At 42.7% G+C, this 21513-nt stretch overlaps 1 protein-coding gene across 1 annotated transcript in view; it reads right to left on the bottom strand.

Annotated features, from left to right (window-relative positions):
* Positions 1-21513, bottom strand: part of LOC139923744 (receptor-type tyrosine-protein phosphatase gamma) — a 316355-nt gene that overhangs the window by 288892 nt on the left and 5950 nt on the right. The window contains exon 2 of the mRNA XM_071914574.2: positions 2209-2241. Within this exon, the coding sequence (XP_071770675.2) occupies positions 2209-2241 (33 nt within the window). The remainder of the gene's footprint in view (positions 1-2208; positions 2242-21513) is intronic.

The raw sequence follows: 21513 nt of genomic DNA, 5'->3' as shown, positions 1-21513 counted from the left end.
TGAGACATGAAAATTGTTAAATTTATAGATACTGGCTCTCGGCAGCTTCAATCCAGAAATACCGGTACTGGCCTTCAAAAACTCTACTAACACACATACACAAACACACACACACACACACGCAGCCCCTCATATTGCCAGGGTCCCTATCTCTCGCAGTCATCAGAACAATCCCCATACACTAATTGGCCTATTAGTTTTGGCATTAGCCATGGGGGAGGGTCCCACAGCCATTACTGCCACAGCCAGCCTCTGACTGGCTTACTGATTGACTGGCTGCCTGGCTGACCGGGGCATAGGGGATATGGAGCGAGAGGACAACTAAAGCTAGAGCCGCCACACCATTAGCCAATTAAAACAATCGCCCATACACTGTCCCCCACCACACACACACACACACACACCCCGCCTCCCCTGACCAATTAATCATAACGTGCAAGAAAAGACCGCCAGTCTGCATTTACTATGCCGCCTTTGATTAGCCCTCGCCCGTCCTTTCTGCTAAAATGTCCCGTCACACACGCGACACTTGCGTGGCGTTCCGGGCCGTTTGTCAGAGAGCATTAAAGGGCTTCTATTTACAGCTCCATGTCCAATGCCGGAGCGAGACGGCGGGGAAATCCAAAGAGCATGCATTAAGAGGCCGTATCGGTGATTTATACTTTTTTGGGGATGGGGGGTGGAGGATGGGGAATGGAGAGGGGGGAGGAGGGGTGGAGGCTGACTGGGACAGCGGGCCGGTGGGCTCGCAAGCGCAAAAACCCCACCACAGGCTATTAAGAGGAGTTATGGCACGAACACAGCTCTCATCCAGTCTCCGTTATCGATTCTGGATCATTTTTTTGGCAGGGCGTATTTCATGGTCGGTGAGGGGAGAGGGAGGGGGAGGGGGAGGGGTGATGGCTGTGATGGATACGCGAGCAAGCCGACAAGATTAGAACAGGACAGGAGCAGAGAGAGAGAAAGAGAAAAGAGTTAAGAAAGATGGAGTGTGCGAAGGGGGTAAAGAATCTATATACCTGTAGCAGAGATGCTCACAAGTCGCCTAATGCCTAAGTCCAAGTCGAGTCTCAAGTCTTTGAGGGACAAGTCCAAGACAAGTCTGAGTGTATAGGGGAAAGACTGGCAGACCATAGAGGAAGATGGATGGTGAAATCTTTTTTTTTTTTTCCCAACCAATGGTGTTTACAGTTTTGAACTAGCAGGTACTACTTTCCCTGTTTACATAGGAAGTGAAAGCGGTCGGCAATGGGAGACTTTGTAGAGCTAAAAATCACGGTGCAGTGGATGAAAACGTAGTTGCTCACCTGAAATAGTTCCAAAAATAAACCTGTCATTATCAGCTGTACTAAATAAATAATATTTCACTTTCAATGTACGAATCTACAGGCCATATAATAAATACCACTAAGCAATAAGGACAAATACTGAGTGAAGATTTTTGTTTTGCCGCCAATGAGTTACCCTCTCCTCTCTTCTTCTCTCATTCCCTTTGCGTCCCCTCCTCACCAGGCTCTGACACCCATCTTCCCCCACTTGCTTTCCACTGTCGGATCAATACGCTCCCAAAGTGCTGTCTGACTAAAGGCATATTCCACATTTAAGTTCACTTTACACAGTGGTGGCTGTAACCCAATCTCCACATTACAGCGGTCCCCTATGATGCTTGGTGCCATTTCTCACAGCTACGCAAATGTGGGCTAATGTGCGTGTGTGTGTGTGTGTGTGTGTGTGCATGTATAGAAAGAGGAGTTAGGATCTAATGCTGCATTCCAGAGATGTTGGAAAGTGAGAAATTCTGACTTCCCTTCAGGAAAAATGCAATTGAACGGCCCTTCAAGTCAGAATTGCGAGTAGGAAACAAGATGCAGTTATCTGACATCACGTCAATATGGCAGCATACACTAAACACTGCACAGCTTTACTTTTAACACGTTTAGAATCCTCAAAATACACTGAAGTTCAATTTTTCAGCATGACACGATCACACCATTGAAACACCTGCGCTGTAAATGGTTAAACATATAAAGTCAAAATGTGAAGTAGCACTTGCAGTAAAGTGACCAGACTTTCTGGAGCAAATCCTTCCGCCTCAGGCAAAACTCTGCTTCAAGTGGCTCCATATCTTCGTAAAGCCAGATGCAGCAAACTCCTGCTCTCTCTTCTCCGCACTTTTCCTCTATCTGTCTAATTCTCTTGGCACCAAACTGTGTTTAAATGCACTATCTCCTCTTTTTACTGCTAATTTTATATTCAATTTGTCTTTTCCCCTGCTGAATCCTATTACTTTTGCTGCTGCGACGACCTCATTTCCCCACGGGGATAATTAAAGTTTCATCTGATCTAATCTAAAGAGTGAAACCTCTCTAACCCGCCACCGGTGATGCGGCTCTTGTAGTCCAGATGCCGGGAGTGATTCCGTGATTTCAATCCCATGCGGATCGATGTTATTTGTGATTATTACGGAATGAGTGGGAGTAATAGTTTCCAGGCAAACCTGAAATGTACTTTATGGATAGACATATTCTGGAATCTGACAGGAATGATACACCCCCGTCAGTAATTTGTGGGGATAATAAAGTTATACATAAGCCCCTGTCGGACAGCATTAGCATTAGCAGGTGAGGTTGGTGATTTGATTCCACACGACTGTCACCTACAGTGCAGCAAAACTCTCTTCCAATGGTGCCATATCTGTGTAATGCCAGGTGCAGCAGCTCCTGCTTTTTTTCTGTCTATTTTTCTATTTTTCTTGGCACCAATTTGTGCTTAAATGCACCACCTCGTTTATTGCTTAATCTATATTCTATTTGTGTGCTTATTTCCCCATGGGGATCATCAATCATCTAATCTAATCTAATTTAAATAGTGACGCTGATTTCCACTGGTTATATAGCGCTAATACTGAATTGAATTGACTTGACTTTATTAATTCATGCTTGCAGTAAGGTGGACTGAAAACAGCGCAGAATTTTACATTAAAAAAAACACGAAAATCGTAAATCGTAAACATAAAAAGAGCACATATGTACACGTGAAACAAGACAAGTACAAAAATGTAAAGATTAGTGTTAAGATGTTATTAGTGTTATTATTATTAACATTCATTTCGTCCCGTCATATCCAGATAATCAGCAGTCCCAAACAATCAGGCCTGATTTGCCAAGAGTCTGTGCTGCATCCAAAGCCGGCTTGATCCACTGAGAGCAAAACAAGAGAATTTGTCCCACAAATCCAACAAGCTGCAGGGAATATTGGATTCCACTGTGGGCAGACAGAACGCAGTGTGAAAGAGAGGGATCGGCGCAGATATGATCATGAATAACTAATCAATTGGGCCAACATCTAACACTTGATACTGCTGAACGGTCAAAAAAAAAAAAAAAACGAAAGAAAGAAGACTTCCACTTTTTGGCAACCATTCAAAGCCAATACTCCTGACTGTCCAAAACTCAAACGCCTCAAATCTCTACGCAGTCGGATCAAAAGACCAACCGAAAACCCGAGCTACGGCTCCTCGCTGCCAGCTGCCTCCAACAGTCTCGCTCCTTTTGGCAGCCAGGTACAATACTCCCTCTAGCTGGATATGGTTTCCCTGTCCTCCTCCTCCTCCTCTTCCTCCACCCCTAGCCTTCCCCTCCCAGCACATCTTAAGTCAGTCAGCCAGCCTCTTTGATGTTATTTTGGGATCAATATGTTCTGGAAGCCAGTGAGCCACTCTCATGGTACTGGAGGGAGGGGAGGGAAAGGAGGCATGAACCAGATTTCGAGGAGCTACGTCCGTGGAAGTGTTGCATTTTCTGTTTTCCTCGGGCCGGTTCAAGCTGTTCGCCGCCCTTCTCGCCGCTTCCCACTACCGGAGTGACTATGGAAAACAGATTCGGGGATGTTAACAAATGGAAGAGCGCTGCGCTGTATGTGTGGCGTAGGGAGTGCTTATGGGTTGGAAAATGTGCTTGGTTACACACAGCAAGAGGATGCATGAGTGTCAACCAGTCAATATGATTGAGGTTCCTCCTGACCACAGCTACAGAAAAACAGGCTGGAAAACATGCAATGCAATTTGGTTTTCTTTGCACATTATATTTATTCATTTAATTGTTTTTTGTAAATTGATTTTTCAATTAAAGGCAGTAATGGGCCTCGGAGTTGGGGTGGGTCACCCTGCCTTAAAGAGCTGCTCACCCTAAAAGTATTTCATTAGTCTGGGTTTCAGTGGAGAGTTTTAGTGTCCCATGATGGTCTAAATGCTGAAGCTTTTCCACGTTGACAAGAAGATAATTGTGGGGGAGACACCGAATCCTTGTATTTTTTGGCATAAAAATCAACATCCGCTAAAAATATCAACTATCAGCAGCTTCAAGACAAAAATACGAGGATCAGTATCAGCCTTTGAAAAGCCACATCGGTCGAACCCCTAATGTGTGCACGCACTTACAAGAATGAGCACACATTTACATACACGCGCACAGACACACACACAAACACGCTCCTTCATGCTATTACCTTGAGCCAAAGTCCCTCGGCCACATTTCAATCTGCATTCATATTAGTGTCAAACCAGCCGAGCGGCTTGCCACCCGTATGAATAGCCATTACCAATCCATTTGGGCTGGGTTATCATCAGCTGGCACTGGCCCCAAATCCCATTTCACCCATACTACATGCTCAAACTCCATCCCTCACTCTGTCCCATGCCACCATTATCTCCTATTGGAAGAAATGAAAACATATTGTCATACATTGCACAGCGGGTCAGATTCCTGGTCCAGATATGCATGTTGCCACACTGGTTCCATGGGTTTCTTTGATAATGATGCAGCAATATGCACAGTACCTGAAGCAGTAACTGCAATATATATGGAATATATATAAAAACGTATCCAAACGTGTACAAATATTCATGTCTTTGTGAAGAGGCATTGGTGTACGTGTGCTACGTTTATGCAAAGAGGACAAATTCATTCTCTTTGCGCTTACCATTCACTATCACTGAAAGACGTGCGCAACACAAACGAACACACACACACACACACACACACACACAAGCAACTCTTGTCTGCCTCGCTCTTTATCCATCTATCTCTCTCTGTCCGTCTCCCCTGCTCTGTAAGGAGGAGTTCAGACTCGCAGCTTGCCGGTTGCATAATAATACCGCTTGCTCGGTTCACATGGGATCAGAAGCCGTTGCATTAGCATTCCCAACATGGCTGACAGCGGTGACATCACCGGGCCTGTCAACCTAACCACAGTCTCGTCCTCGAACGCGGTATCAACTGCAAACACCATGACGCTTTGCTTTCCAATTCCCTCTGCGCTTCCGCTTGCCGCTCTTCACCTGATTTTGTAGAATCCCTGACTGTCTCCTCTGCCATACTTACACTAAAAGCCCCACAAATTGGTCTGTTTGCTCATTTTTTTCATTCATTCCATAAATAATATATTTGGGGCATGATGTAACATCACAAATTATATGATAAAGAAATAAGCAAAATGGCAGGAATAGTAAGCCTATTGATGAAACCCAGTTTATACAAGATCTTCCCTTGCATTTATCTGGTAACAGTCTGGATTATGAATCTTGCCATATTCATTTTTCCATCGAGTTCAGGGGGGAAGTAGATAGAAAGTATAGAAAGACAGAAAAAAAATGTTTTTTCTTCTAATTTGTGCATTTTGTGTGAAAATGATACAAACACAGTGTATAGTGTGCATGGCATTAAACATCCCTGATGCTGTAGGGATGTTTAACCTATGTGGGGAGATCGATTTACACACACACACACACACACACACACACACACACACACACACACACACACAGATACTTTTGTCTGCCCTCCTGCTACCCATTCTCACTCACCATTGCCCCTCCATCCTCCTTGAATATGGGACAAATGGGTTGGGTTGGGGGGGAAGGAGGTGTGTGTGTGTGTGTGTGTGTGTGTGGGGGGGGGGGGGGGGGGGGGGGGGAGTGTTGGCTAACGCCAATAAGGCCTAATTAGAGAGATTAGAAGTGGGGGGGGAGTGACTCACACTACAATAGCGGCTCTGACCTAACTGCTAATGTTCTCCACCCAGCCCATTTAATCCAATTCACATCCATTATCTTTAGCCTCTTTGTGCTCGCTCCCTCCGTCCCGTCACTTACCGCTGAATGTCATCTTTTGTTTAAACAAGACGCTCGCTTTTTTTTCTTTTTTATCTCGAGTCAAAGGGAAATGGTGCAAATGTGACATGAGGATGGTGAAAGATCTTTTTTTTTTCCTGCCTGCTGTATCATTTAATTCATGCTTTTATCAAGGGCAAACTAAACAAAGGAGAGACTCTGCCGGTACTGTGCTCAAGTAAGAGAGTGCTAGAACGGGGAAGAAACCCATCTGTCAATATTCAGCTAATTGACCTTATTTACAAGGCGGCCATTTTGAATACTTGGGGTGGGAATCTCTATGGAAGATTGGCATAAAACTAGTATTACTTCAACACACACGTGAGGACTTCAGACAGACCTAACAGTTAGCTAGCAGTCTCTGGAACAACTACAACAACTTCTTGAATTTAGCGGGGAAGTTACTAGCTTACTAGCTACTGGCTACCAAAGCTAGATTCTGGTAGCTAGCTATAGTGGTTCCAAATATATTACCTTAAAATGTGAACCTGTATCCCTCTTTAGACGTTTTAGATCCGTTCATGTTTTTCAGTGCAGAATCTGTGAAATGCTAAATGTTTGTATGATGTGCGTCTTGGTACACAACATTAGGGCATAGCTGAGCCGAGTGTGATAAAGTCCATATAGCCTAGCCTGATATTCAAACTGAATGGCCATTTCGATACACCTTATTTTCAGTGACTCTGATGCTGGGCGTATTTACCAACTTTACCAAGAATGTCGGTCGTTTTTGACAAGAATATCGTCTTTGCAAAGACAGTATGTTGGTTAAGGAGGTGATTTCACCAAATATTATTCTGCCAAAACGCCAATGAAAAGCCGTTGCACGAACGGTTCAAACTTTAGTCCTGCCCGCAAAGGCGCTGATTGGCTCGATTATTTCTCAGAGTGAGAACAAGCCGTTGACTAGAGCAACACCAGACTCTTTTGTGGTCATTTTGCCTTATATTAAATGGGTTGCAACAATGTGGGGAGAGGAGAAAAATATAGTCAACTCCAAAATATGGTGTGTTGCATTGTATAAGGGTGGGATTTTTTGCATGTGAAGTGTAGATATAGCTCTCCCCCTCTCTCTCTGAGGTGAGCCTCTTTTAGGCGAGGGAAAGCGAGTATCAGCAGCCGCCACTCCGCTCCATCATCAACAGCTCAGACTAGCTTCAGCCCCCACATCAGAGAGGGCCTTTTCAAAGTACCTCCAAAGGCTTCCATAGCACCAGGCGGCTCAGGCAGCTGGCTGCGGCAGGCTGAGGTTGGGTCAACCTGATAAGGCGCGAGGCTCACTCCCCGGCTGTGTTGGGAGTCTGGACTCTGGAGTGTGGAGGACGCCACGCCTTTGATTCACCGCAAAGTCCGACTCCCGTCTACGATAAGAGCTAAAATCCACCCCGGTAATGATCAAAAAGCTGATTTCATGGACACACACGTGAGCACAAAAACCACATGCAAGCGTGCGCGAAGGCACCTACAAATGCAACTCCAAATAAACTCCAAAGATGAGGAGTTGGCCCATTCTGTCCCACTTCCAACGCCTTTTCAAGCCCACAATCATCAGAATGGATGAGCATTTGAACAGAGATAGTAATAATAAGCAAAGATTAAGACACAATCGCGCTCACACAAGCAGCTTAAAGATGACATTTGTCTGTTTCGATTGATAAGCGTGTCTTCAGCTCCAGATGGCTTACACCGGGGTAGCTCAGGATCAGGAAAAAAAAAAAAAAGCGTATCATCCCAGCAACAGCAGAAAGGCAGTGTGTCTATCAACGCCAAAAATCTGGGCCTTGGAATGTCTCCTGTAGCTCATGTATATAAACTGCACAACATGTGGGCAAAATCCAAGACCTTAATCCTGTAAATAAGATGCAAAGGAAAACCAACTTGGCTTGTTGCATGGCTGCCTAAAAAGGTAAAACAGGTCCAAGACACAGTGTTATACTTGCTTCAAATATGGGCTGATGTGAAGTGCCTTAAACAGGGGAAGTGTGTTCAAAATCTCTACTCAAAAAGGTATTTCTCTAGAGTTTTAAGATGATGATACAGTGAAAAAGGGAGAGAAAGGGAACTGAATTGAACTGAATTGTCCTTGGACATGGGAATGAAATAGCAGAATAATATTGAAGCTCAGCGGTATTCTTTTTTCTTTTGGATTTTTTTTTTCCTTACAGTAATATGAAATCGACCTCAGAGATTAGCATTAGATCAATAGCCCATGTAAACACACACATCTCTGAATGCCATCAAACTCTTCACAGTGATTTGGTGAATGCAAACTCGGACACAAGGACGTGAGAGCCATCTTTCTGCACACTCATGCCTTAAAGGTGCAATTAGTACGATTAGTATTGTCCTATTGAACAAAATGACCATAATAAATCTGTTGGGGGCTGATAGGGTTGTTGATCAATACCAATGACTCAACAATTACTTGGCCAGGTGCTGAGACTTCTGGCTTTCAAACCTCACTTTCTGGCCCGTACTGCGAACTGGAGTTTCAAGACACTCCTAATGCCCCACTCCCCAATGTTATTGCAATACTATAGATTCTGTACTTGCACCTAAGTGAAAGGTATATGCTAGCCATTTCTTGTTGCACTGCTGTGACTTGTGTCTATTCTGGTGACAACTGGGTGGATAAGTGAAACAGATTGAAGCAGCGACAGGAACATTCTAGACACTGTGTCTCCGCAGTTAAGAAATGGGTCTCGGGGAGCGCATTGAAGCCATTTATTTCACTGTTATTATTCCTGACAATTATCACTCTGCACCTTTTGCAACAATGACTTTCTCTGCTGGCTGGAGGGGTTCGGGTGGGGGGGGGGTGGGGGGGATAATAACTCTCTGTAGCCACAGCAACCAAAACTATGATGGCTGATTAGACCCCCCCCCCCTGCCCCATTCCATTTTGAGTCTTTTCCATGTCGTGCACAGTGGTGACAACAATCTCTGAGTCAAGGTGCTGCATGTACAATCTTCAGGTTTTCAAGTGTGTTACGGTTTTTGTACGCTAATAGAAGCTGTAGCAGTGACCGCCACTGCTACAGTATAGTCCCATATGATCTTCTTAACGAATGGTTTGTTGCCGTCCTCAGGTTTGGTAAAGAAATGGCATTTCCCAGTGGGCTGACGAGGAATTCAAAACTTTCATGAAAAATCCAGCCAAAAATGTCCCAAATCAACCCAATTGTCATGATCTGGCTCTTTGTGTTTTGCCCGCCCACCTAATCCTTTTCCTTTCTCCCTCTCCCTCAGCAGGTACATGCAGAGGGGCGGGGCCGATCTCCACGGGAGTGAGGCTCACAAGGCACACCTGTCTCTCATCCCGCAATCAGCCCAGCTTCTTAAGCCTGCTCCAAATTCTCCCCAGTGCCAGATGATTCCAGCACATGCTCGTGTCTCATGCCTCCTCGCTCTCGTGAAGATCTCCTGTCATTGTGTTTCCTCAGCGTATCTCTTGTAGATACTCTAGTCCCAGTTTTCTAGTGAGTTTTTTCCCTCCTGGACACTTATAGTTATTTTGCCTGTTCATGGTCTCGTTTTTCCCGTCAAGGCGATTTTCTGTTTGTTACTTTGTTACTTTGTTACCTCGGGATTTTGGTTTTTGTACTCTGCCTTAGTTTTGTCCCGCAAGGTGATTTTCTGTTAACTTTTGAAAATAAACTGTTTTTGTTCGATTCTGCATCTGGGTCCTGGCTCTCCTTGAACACACCCCTAACACCAATTTAGATTACACTTTACAGTACACAATGTCCATACACAATAAAAAAAATACTTTTCCACATTCTCCCATAATACATTTCACTCAACCATGCTATAAACAACCAATTGCATTCAGACAAATTTGCACAACGTTTAAAAATTTTACACTACCAATGAACATTTTGTGTCATTTTAATCGTGGGCATTTTAATCTGGGTCTTGGGCTCAAATAGTTAATTCTTGTACAGGATGTCATATTTTTTAGGGCCATCATTGAAGTGAATGGTGTAAAGCCTATATAAAAAAATGATGGCATGCCCTGAGCTACATAGACCTTTGGACAGCAACATAGTTTAGTGGTTTTGCTCAATACTCTTTTTACTTTGGTTTTAAAGTATGTTTTTAAAAGCTGATGGTCTGCATTTTAACATCATAGTCACTGAGACATGTCACATCCATAGCATGTATGGAGCCATAGTTTTAGTTCAAGAAACATTTCTCAGAGACAGACCTGCTCATGATCTCACTGGGTGAGTGAAACCTCAAAATGTGCAGTCAAAGAACTACTGTTACTGAGAACTGAGATGTTGTAGCAGTCATTGAGGCCAAATAGCTAATATTGTTCAGTATATCATTATCCTACAGTTAATTAGCCTTAAAGTCATGTAAGTGGTGACATTTGGTAATTATAGTAAAATGTAAAATGTAAATATATATACATATATATATATATATATATATATATATATATATATATATATGTATGTATGTATATATGTATATATATATATATATATATATATATATATATATATATATATATATATATATGGCAATGACTATATTTCATTCATTTGTGACCATTGCATTCATGATTTTTTTCAAGGTCTGTAGGTTAGCTAAGCAGCTTACCTACAGCTAATTGTCTTGCTAGTTTAAACTTGGAAAGTCAGTGACTAACTGTAACAGTTTCTTGCTTCATGGAACAGAAGCTACAGATTACATTTACATTATAAATGTATTCTGAAGTGACATACAGTAATTACAATGATAATATTGATGAAGAATTTTGTATGAGATTTCTTTGACTTCATTTGTATTTGCATACTTGCGTGGATTGATTCAGGCGCGTTGCCATTTAATACCTTTATTATATGAGATTTATTCCTCCAAAGGAAATTGTATAGCAATCTTATCAACAGCTGAGTTAGGAATCTTGCTCATATAAACTATCATGAGTGGGTGTTGTTATTAAACGTGACTTCTGGTTAATTATTCCCCCTGTATCGAGACTCCCATTGGCTGACACTACAGGATAATCTGCGTCGACCGAGTGCCCCCTCTCCCCCAACCCCAACTAGCCCAGATTCCAATAGGGCTTAGAATGGCCGTTAAAAATCATCTAGTGTGGCCTAGGCTTTAGCTAACTTCTGTGTCTTTGGCTCTACCCGCTGAGGTTTAAACTCAACCAATGAGATTATTTTTTTTGCCTCCAGAGCAGCTCTGCCTCACAGAAATGTTTTTGTATAACTAAAACTCCAATCTGCTGATGTGTCGCTGATGATTATGGAGCTCGCAATATATCACACATAAAATATTAAGAGAGAGACTGTGTTTCTTTATAATAAGTATGGGAAACACCGTGTTTATAAAAACCTTTTTGCATGCTGTGTTCTCTATGGAGCCGTGTGCTGCTGTGCAGTGACATCCCTAGGTGATAAAGCCATGGTTTGGTCTCACTGCTGCAAAGTTCAAAGTCTTGTTTTATCACTTGGCTGCCAGCACAACTGGCAAGAGGAAACATGATGATATTGTGTTACCAGCCATCTGCAGTGCAGCCTAAAACACTTTGCCTGCAACCCAAAACGCCTCTGTGTGTGTGTGTGTGTGTGTGTGTGTGTGTGTGTGTGTGTGTGTGTGTGTGTGCATGTGTGTGCTAGAGTGCAAATGTCCCTGCCTTTATTCTGTGTCTGTCTCCTCACTAGGAACATGTAATGCATCATCCTCACCCACCTATAGCTCAAAACAAGGTGGGATCAAAGCACAACACATATTATAATGGACAAAATGTGTATCACTTGCAGCGGGGACATCGCATTCAATGCATGACTCAGTCAGCATTACCAAAAAGACAGATGTAAGAAAACCCCATCTAGATGAGACCACACACACACACACACATATGCCCTGCACCAAAGATTTCGATTTGCACTTCCCGAAAGTTGAAACAATGTGTGTGTGTGTGTGGGGGGGGGGGGGAGTGTGAAAAAGGGCTTGTGGCAAGGACAGTGAAATGTGTGAAGGGGCTGCGAGCGAGGATGTGCCTGTGTGCGTGTGCGTGTGTGTGTGTGTGTGTGTGTATCCGCAGTCCGCTAATTTTGGCTAATGGGCCTGGGAGTGCCGTTGCTGGCTAAAGCGTGTCTCCCTAGTTTAATGGTAATTAGATTTTACTTTTGGTCGGCTTGCCCGGCGCCTGTCAACATCATGTCACAGTGGCGATCTTTGGAGTGACACCGCCTGAGAGCCTTTTCATTGGCCAAACCCCAGAAAGGCCTGCAGGCATGATGGGAGAGCAAATAACACAGCGCTATGAGACAGACGAATAAAAGGGTTGGAGAGGTAGAGGAGAGGGAAAAACAACAAAGCAATGATGGTGATGATGGGGGAAGATTTTGGAGGGGGGACAAAAAGCCTCATTGAATGTACTATGTTTTTCATTATCTTAAATTTGGCCATTTTGATCTAAAGGCTTCTGCTTAAATGCTTGAAATGTATTTCTTAGACAAATATAAATAGTGAAGTTGATCCTATGTATGAATTTCTTTGCAAAGCCTTTGCCTTTCCATCAAGGCAAAGGGCGGCTACTTTAAATAATCTAAAATATAAGATAGTTTGGATTTGTTTAACACTTTTTTGGTCACTGCATAATTCCATTTGTGTTATTTCATAGTTTTCATGTCTTTACTGTTATTCTAAAATGTGGAAAATAGTGAAAATAAAGAAAAATGTGGTGTCATCAAACTTTTGACGGGCAGTATATATACTGTATATACAGTATGTATACATACATATATATATTCATACACTGATGTTGCATTTAACAGTTGGAGTGCTGTGCCTCAGGGACTTCAGCTCTCTAAACCCCAAAATCATGGCAAAGTCCCTGCATGTAATATAATTTAGCACCAAAACTTCCAAACCCACTCATAAATCAGCTAAATGTTTGGGGACAAAGAGACTGACAAGATATTATTTGGTCAGTCAATGTGATAAATTATTACATGTAGGTCACCAAGGTACCATGTTAGAAGGAACATTGAATGCTCCCTGATGGGATTTTGCTTTTAGATTTTGGCTTCTAAATAAATATCTGGTCATTTTTTGCTTCATCTTTACTCTCAATAATAATAATTACAACTACAAGATCAAATTATGACTCACTTGAGCTCACTTACAACTCGTCAGTTGTGAGTTCATGCTCTACTTTTGGTGTGGAAATAGGATAAAAATATATTTCCACACCCCAGAGCTGGGAGCTCTCACCACTCCTGTTAATTTTAAATGCTGATGATTGCCATATCAGTATGAGAATCGACATACTCGCAACTATACAATGGTGACAACTATTATACAGCCGTAACAGCTATTATACAGTACTTATACTGTATAATGTAACATATAATATTATATTATTATACTGTACTGTACTGTCAAACGTGCATTAGCGCTGCAGACAAGTATTTCTTAGTATATGGCACCACAATATTTTAATGTCTCTCGACCAACTAGCTACCAGATCGTTCCTTCTACCACTCTGCAGCTGAACAGAGAGCAAAACGTGACTTTCCCCCAAGCAGTTTCTCTCAGCAAGTTGTAAAAATGCAGCAGCAGTTCAGTGAGCATGCAGTAAACCTGTAGCACATCTATAGCAAGCCTCCCTCATGCTGATTAAATGAGTCACGCTGCTATTGTTGATGAAGTTGTGATTGGTCCGACAGGGTTTTCCGGCGGCTAAATGTGTGACTCCCTTCAAAGTGTATTATTAAAGGTTCTGGTGGTGTAATTGTAGCCAACTGGAAATATTGTGGCAGACAAAAAAGTGAAATTTGACTTTTGGCCACCAACATCTCAGGAACAGACAAGTTTCAGGGTAATAAGACCCTGACAACCATTTTTTTTTACATAGCTTAGAATTGTTTTTCACAGTTTTTCTTATTTGTTGGTATTAGGGATGGGATGATATATCGAAAATTCAATATATCGCGATACAAAAATGTGACAATACGTATGGTGGGGCAGAAAAATGAATCGTGATATTAGCTCCATTTTATTAATAAGCTTTCCATCCAAATTATTTGCACTTTGTAATGGTCTGGTCTGCCATTTTCTGATATTGACAATGCAAATGGTGCAATACGTGGAAAAATTTGCTTTGTTTCTTCTCATTATTATTGTGCTAATACATATGATGATGATGTTCATTTTGGGTCGATGCTTAATGACAGTTTCCCTGGCCTTGGATAATCTTTTGAATCTTGCATGCAGCACCTTATTAAGTATTTAATGGTTGCAGGCCCAAGAGAGTTTTTTTGTGTCTTCTGTCTTGTGTTTAACGTTGCTGCAAAGCACTTTGGGGAAAAATAAATAATAAAATAATAAAAATAAACTTGAACCTTGAACTTTTGTACCGCAATTGCAGTACAATTAGCCATAGTGAAAACAAGGCCATAACAACTGGATTGGTCTGGTTTTGTGCAAGCTAAAACATCACTGATTTCCTGATCCCCGCAAAAAAAATAAAAAAATAATTACACCTCCTTCAACCTTTATTTTTTAAAAACCTATTTAGCGATAGAACCTGGCGGAGGCTCTCAGCGACGTATTCATATTCGCCCTTCCTTTTAGATCACAGCAAAAATCACGAGTTAATAGACCGTTAGAAGCACTCATTCTTTCTCTCTTATTGTTGAAAAGATGACTAAGTACCCAGATAGCCACAACAGGAATACATTTTCTTCACATGAATGCTAATGCCTGTTGTAGAAGCAAACACAAACGGCTCCAACGGATAATTTCTCGTCCAAACAATGTTCATTACCATGGGCACTAGAGAGGTAGAAGTTGTTGGACTGAAAGCAAATGCATTCATTTTGTGCGGGAGATGGAGAACCGCTCACTTCAACAAAGGACATTACCTGTGCATATCAATGCTGGCCTCATGAGGCAGGCACTAGTCTGTTGACATCATTAGGCCCTGAACATGTGGTGGCAGCAACAGCATTCAGATAGCAGGGAGAAATATAATAGCAGCCAAAAACAGGCCAAATGTTTGTTTTGTTGTGCACTTCAAATGATTCCGAAGTGCCATCATCACTGTATAAATCTTACGCTTCGTTCCTTGGATGGTTTTGAGGGTATTCGATTTTTTTTTTAAGTATTGGCAAAACCTCTGGCTGTAATATATGTGCTATTGAAGATAGGAAAGATAGGAAATAAAATACAACAGAAGTTCAAGGGTCAGATTCAAACACACATCACAAGTGCATGGCGATCCACAGAGAGCAAGGTCCATCTTAGAGAAATATTTGTAGCAAGAGTACAGATCTGTTATACGTATATGTTAATACTGCGCTTTCTACCAAAACCACCCCAAAAATGTGTCCTTCAAAAGCTTCAAAATTGCACCATTCATAGCATCAACAGCAAAGCTGATTTTCGAGGCACTGGTACACGTACAACTACTTTCCTTCCCTATTCTTTTCTCTCAGTGTGGCACCTAGAAAGTACTTCTGGAGCGTCAGGCTTGGCTGGTTTCCATTCGATTTCCCCCGCGGGTCATCCATCGGCCTGGGGACGTGGCGAGCCAGAGCGCCCAGCCCCGAGGTGATTAACAGAAGAAAGATGGCTGCAGTTCGCAGTGTAAATCCAAAGGGGTTTCAGGTGGAACACGGGTGCTTGTCTACCAATGAGGAATGGGGGAGGGCCTCACCCAATCCGGCAGTGAAAATCTCTCTTTCACTCCCTCACCCTTATTCCTTTACCAGCGTTTCAGGAAAGGTCTCAAAACAGAGGGGAGGGGGAAGAAAGAGGGGGGGAAGTTAGAAAGAGGGGCTGATAAATACACAACAGCACTGAAAGAAATTTATAAAGAGGAACAAGGAGCAGAAGGTAATGCATGACTGTCTGAGATGGGGAAAGGGAAAGAGGAAAAATGAGGAAGTGACCAAGGCAGAGAGAGAGAGAGCTAGAAAGCAAGAGTGGAAACCTGCGCACCCTGGGGTGATATTAGTGAACCCCATCTGTTGAACATCTGGCGTGAGGAGCCAAACACCTCCAGCGGCCTGCTCAGGAAATCTTAAATTTAGCAGCAATCCGCTCACAGAGGGCAAAGCAACCCTCACTCCTGGTGAGATGGATGGAGAAGGCAGACAGGCACACTCTCACTTCATCATCCATCTAATAAGTTCTTCTGACCAATAAAATGAGAGAGGCAAGATGTAGGTATCCACAGGTGTTCTTAAAGCCCTACTCGCTCAGGACAAACATTATGTGAGGACCTCATGTAATTAATGAATTACCCCCCCAATGTTTCGTGAAACACATTCGCCTGGGATAATGAATTTCACTGAAAATCACTGGTGCCCCGGATACAGTTGTAAAAGGTCAACATTTTATAAGCCGTCACTTCATGATTTAGTGACGCAAAACTTGGGAAATTAATTCAAAACCACTATTGCCTCCATTTTTCATGGCAGAAGAAAGAGAGAAATTATCCGTCTAGAAGAAGAAGAAAAAGAAATTGCACGCCTTAACCAAATTACATCTGAAATTACAAGTTTGATTCACACAGGATTAGTAATATCAGGGGACCTTTGAAAAATCCGATAGGTAATTTGTGCTGGAATTGTTAAATTAGAGATTACAGAAATGGCAGATTCACATATTGGATAAAATCACAAATGATCTCCATAATTATTACAAATCACTGGATGTCCCCAGGTAATATTAGTCCCATGTGAATAGAACTTTAGGCAGGCCAGGACCCAGCCTGAAAAATGATGAGGTGTTTACTGATGGTAAAATGGGGACACACAAAGGAGATGATCTACGATGACTGCAAAGCAAGTCTCCAAAGACGGGATATCACAAGAAATCAGTCCCTCAAGAATCCCTTGAGCCTCAAAACATCTTTGACAAAAATCTATCTGAATGTTTGGACTGGACTGTCATTAACGTCTTCATAGATCCCCTGCTTCTGGCACATTCCACAAGACTGCCTCCACAGTATTTGTGCTGTAAGTAGTAGAAGCTGTTACTGGATGGCTAGCTAGGAGCAGATGTTCGCATTCAAGATGCAGCTGGACTAGAAATCCAACCCCACCGGGAAGGAGCTGGACTGTTGTGGTCGACGAAATGTTTATGTGCAAGAATCAAATTGCAGTCAGATCGAAGGGTTAATTGTCCAGTTAAGCTTCCCCAACTGAAACCAGTTAATTTGGAAGAACAGTATAAATTAGTCCTGTTAGCAGATTATAGGTGGCGTGTAGTGACTGACAAATTGCCAATTTGTTTTTGTTCCCATAAACCCCATTATATGTTCAAGTAGTCCGTATACATTTTTAGATTAGTGAGCATAATCTGAAAACTATACTATATTTTTAATTTCAGAAGGAAAATGCCATTAAAGAATCCATATTTGCTGGTTTAATTGTCAAGGTCTACTTGACCTTGACAAGTAGACCTGTCTACTTGACAAGTAGACCTGTCCACCTGTCCCTCCCTATATGTTGGGAGGGACAGGTGGAAATGCTGGGGTGTGTGATGAAAATGCCACCGTTTCAAAGTCCTCACTAACTGGAGTGTGACTGTGTTATAGGAAAAGTGTAAGCGTCTGCTGGGAATTCAAAACCATTCTTTAGCAAAACCATGAAATGCCTTTGGTAGAAACCTGTACAGACCAGCTGATGCTCCTGTTGACGCTAGCTTTCACCGCTGCTACACCGGATTGAATTTTCCATTTCACATTATCTCTACGATTCAAATTGCTCATTGAAGCGTTTAGCTAGCTAGCAGAAGATTAATTTCAAGGTTTCCTGCTAATTCAGATCATTTTACAACATTAGCTTGTTTGATTTAGGTTTTGCATATTGTGTGTTGGACTATCCTTTGTTGAGGATGTAACATAGAGTACTAGGCATTTTTAAGTGTATGCTAGTAGTAGCATTAGCTGCTAAGTTGTAGTAGTGAGCTGTTATTGGTGATTTGATTTGATGACATTATTTGCCAGGACACAGTTGACCAGCATGGGACTAGCACTATAAGGTACTTGCCACTTGTGTCACTTGTTTTACTTGCAAGTGTTGTACAGGTAGTTCTACTTTCTCCCTCTCGTTGTCTATCTCCAAGTTCAAAATCCAATATTGGGGAATATCCGCTAATGAATCAAATTTATTAATAAAACACATGAACTGCATTGATCACTTGAAGGAGAGATCAAGGCCTTGGGCTTGAAAAGGCGACAGATATGAGCTCAGATCAAGCAGATTCTCTTGCTTTTACTGACAAACATCTGTAAATGACACACCCCATGGGACATAGCTGTCAGTGATCCCCCTGATGTTAAAATTTGTGTTTTCAAGGTAAGCAGGGGAGGCAGGAGGGACTGTATTTCTGTGGCGTGAAAAGGATCTAAAGTGATTCGAAGAACAAGGCAAACTGACTTGGGCTGTGGCAAATCCTTGACCGTCCTTATCTCACATTTGGTCGGCGAGCAGCGGCTCGAGACACCGCAGATTGAGAGACAAATAGAAAACACGAGGAAGTCAAATAAGACAGCTGAAAGAGTGCGAAAAAGCAAGAGAGCTTAAGCAAAAGAGAGATGTAAGATAGAGAGAGGTCACAAGAGATTAAGAAAGAGGAGAGGGCATTGCAGTTTAAACCGCCTCCCCCTAGAACTAAGACAAATTGGGCTACGCGGTCGTCTCGGTGGCCCCAAGTCCCTATCTCTCCAAGGAGGAAGCCGGCGTCTCCCAAGCATTAAAGTGGAAAAACCAACGCCACTGCAAGAATTTAATGAGGAGGGCTCTGCACTGTTCTCCACTCTCCCACCCCAACACCGAGTCTGTGACACAACACTTCTTGGCATGTGGTGATTTTCTCTCTTTCTCTCTTCTTTATTCACTGCCTTTATTTGCACTGCCTTCGCTTGAGGAATGGAGTGGATATCGAGGCTGCAACCGGTCCAGGCTCACTCAGTCACCCCAGCCTCAGCCCTAATGCATTAGGGCTGTGAAAATGCCATGCCACATCTCAGTGATTGCACTCCCTTGGAAACGGCACTGTATTACACACTTTATCAACTCCATACATGCGAAAACCAACAACTTAACACGTGGAAGGCCATGCTTCATATGCTATTGAGGGCAAGCAGTTTGTTTCATTTGGACATGTGAAAGGCACAGGATATTGGTGGAAAACTTGTCTAGCCATTGAACATTGCATTGATGTTCAGAAAAGCCTTGCATTGCCACAATGTCTGCTCCTTGCGGGGAGTTTTTTTTTTTTTTTTTTTTAATTTTACTACATTTGATCCTGGTTTATCTGTGTTACATGTGAACGACAAGGTGACCTGTCACCTATCATTACAGAAAAACGCTTTTCAAATTTTTTTCAAGGACATTATACTTCAACAAATAAGAAAAATACTTAAAAACTTCCCAACTGATCAACATCCATCCTCATTTAGCTAAAGCTACAGCACTGGCTTTAAATAGACCACAATTAAGTGGCTCAAATTCACTCCGTGGACTCTGACACAACACAGAAACGAAAAAACGTGAAGAAAAAGAAGGTGGGTGTTCCCTTTGTAAATATTTGATCGAGGTACAAATCATGGGTAGCCAGAAGATTGGCGTGCAGGCATTGACTTTTGTTTTGGAACTGCTTACACGAGATGAAGGGGGCGCAAAGAAAATTAATTTAAGAGTGGGAGGCAGCAGAGCTTGCAGGCAAAGGGGTCTGTTGAAAGTGGGGGAAGGGACTGATGGATGAACTTTCCCACCACGGCTCTGATTGAGTGGTAAAACAAGCCTTATGAATTAGTGCTTGGTTATAATCCAGAGTAAGCACATTGAGAGCCTCGGCTGAGGTATGTAAATATAAACAACTTTGGCCTTCCTCTAGCAATTCAACCTTTATCTTAAAGAGAACTTTTAAGGGAAATTCATCTCCATGTCTACAGTACAAGGCCACTGCCGGTCGTTTATCTTCATAAAATGATAATATGGTATTTATTTCCTCATTAACATCCCAGAGAAGAGATATAAAAGGTATCCTTAAGAGTCCTCGTCACTTTGCATCTTGATGCTGACATTGAGATTCATCCTGAATACTAATTTTAATAGCTTAATTCATTAATGACTTTTATTGCAAATGCTACTTTGTTGAGCACTCAAAAGCTGCAAAAAGTTATTGTGCATGTGTGCACGCGCATGCACGCATACATTTTCCATTCTGGTGAAAAATGGGATTTAACTTTATGGCCATCAGTTTGGGCTGCAGCTATAATGTGTTCAGAATACCTAATCTATGGTTACAGAACCATGTTAATTGTGGCCACAGAGAGGAGACACCCACAGGGACTGGCAGGAATAATACAGTTACATGAATTAGTGTTAGACTAAGATGAGAAACGTACATTTATAAGATGCAAGGCTAAAGAAAGAAAGAAAGAAAGAAAGAAAGAAATAGTTACCAAACTGTTACATCTATTCCATAACCGGCATACAAAATGTCATAGTAAGAGAGTGACGTAGCGAGTTAAATCATCTTTCACCTTTCTCAAAGAGAAGGGAGCTGTTTCCATTCCATTGTCAGCGGAGATGAGTGATGGAAGTCGAGTGAAGTGCATTTCACCATTCAAAATGAAAAACTGTTCTGGGAAATGTCAGGGACACCCATCCACACCTTTCACTGGTGTATCGGTGAGCTGTCACAGCTCGAGAGTGAATGGCCGCCTATCGAGCCTGACAAAAGAACACAAAGTGTCTGAAAGTCCTGACAAGTGCCAAGGCGGAGGGCCAGTGGCCAAAGAACCGTAACCTGGCAACTGTCAACCGCCTCTCTGTCACGAGTATCCCCTCAAATTGCGTCTTACAACCACCAAACAACTGGCGACAGTGTCAGAAGTTTCAATCTAGCAGCGGTCGGAGTGCGCTCTCGCTCTGTCCGTTTGTTTTCCCGTCTCACCTCCTTCTCCTCACCTCCCGGTGTTTGTTTGGTGTCGCCGTCAGTTAGGCTCATCAGCCTCCGTGCCGGCCGACAGCCTGTCAGTCTAAGGTCCTTTTAACACTCGGCGGCCCCGTGCAGCGACACAGCGGCTCCCCCGGCATCGCGCTCGGCAAAACGGGAAAAGGGGAGTTTGGCTTCGCGCGCCTCTCGACCCTCATCAGCGTCTCGCGCTGTCTCGTCGTCTTTCCTTTTTTTCTCTTGTTTTTTTTTCTCTTTGTGTTGTGTATCTGCCTGCATGCAACCCGGAGCCTGTGAGGGAATGTGGCGTTTATTGGTGGAATGGTAGGAAAGAGACAAGAGGGGAAGACGTAAAGGACAGAAAAGCAGGAGTGTATAGCTTTGCAGAGGTCCAGAAGTTC

This window comes from Centroberyx gerrardi, chromosome 5 (assembly GCF_048128805.1).
Source record: "Centroberyx gerrardi isolate f3 chromosome 5, fCenGer3.hap1.cur.20231027, whole genome shotgun sequence".
NCBI classification, from domain to species: Eukaryota; Metazoa; Chordata; class Actinopteri; order Beryciformes; family Berycidae; genus Centroberyx; species Centroberyx gerrardi.
The sequence above is the reverse complement of the archived record's forward strand: the minus strand, read 5'-3'. Positions and strand labels throughout refer to the sequence as shown.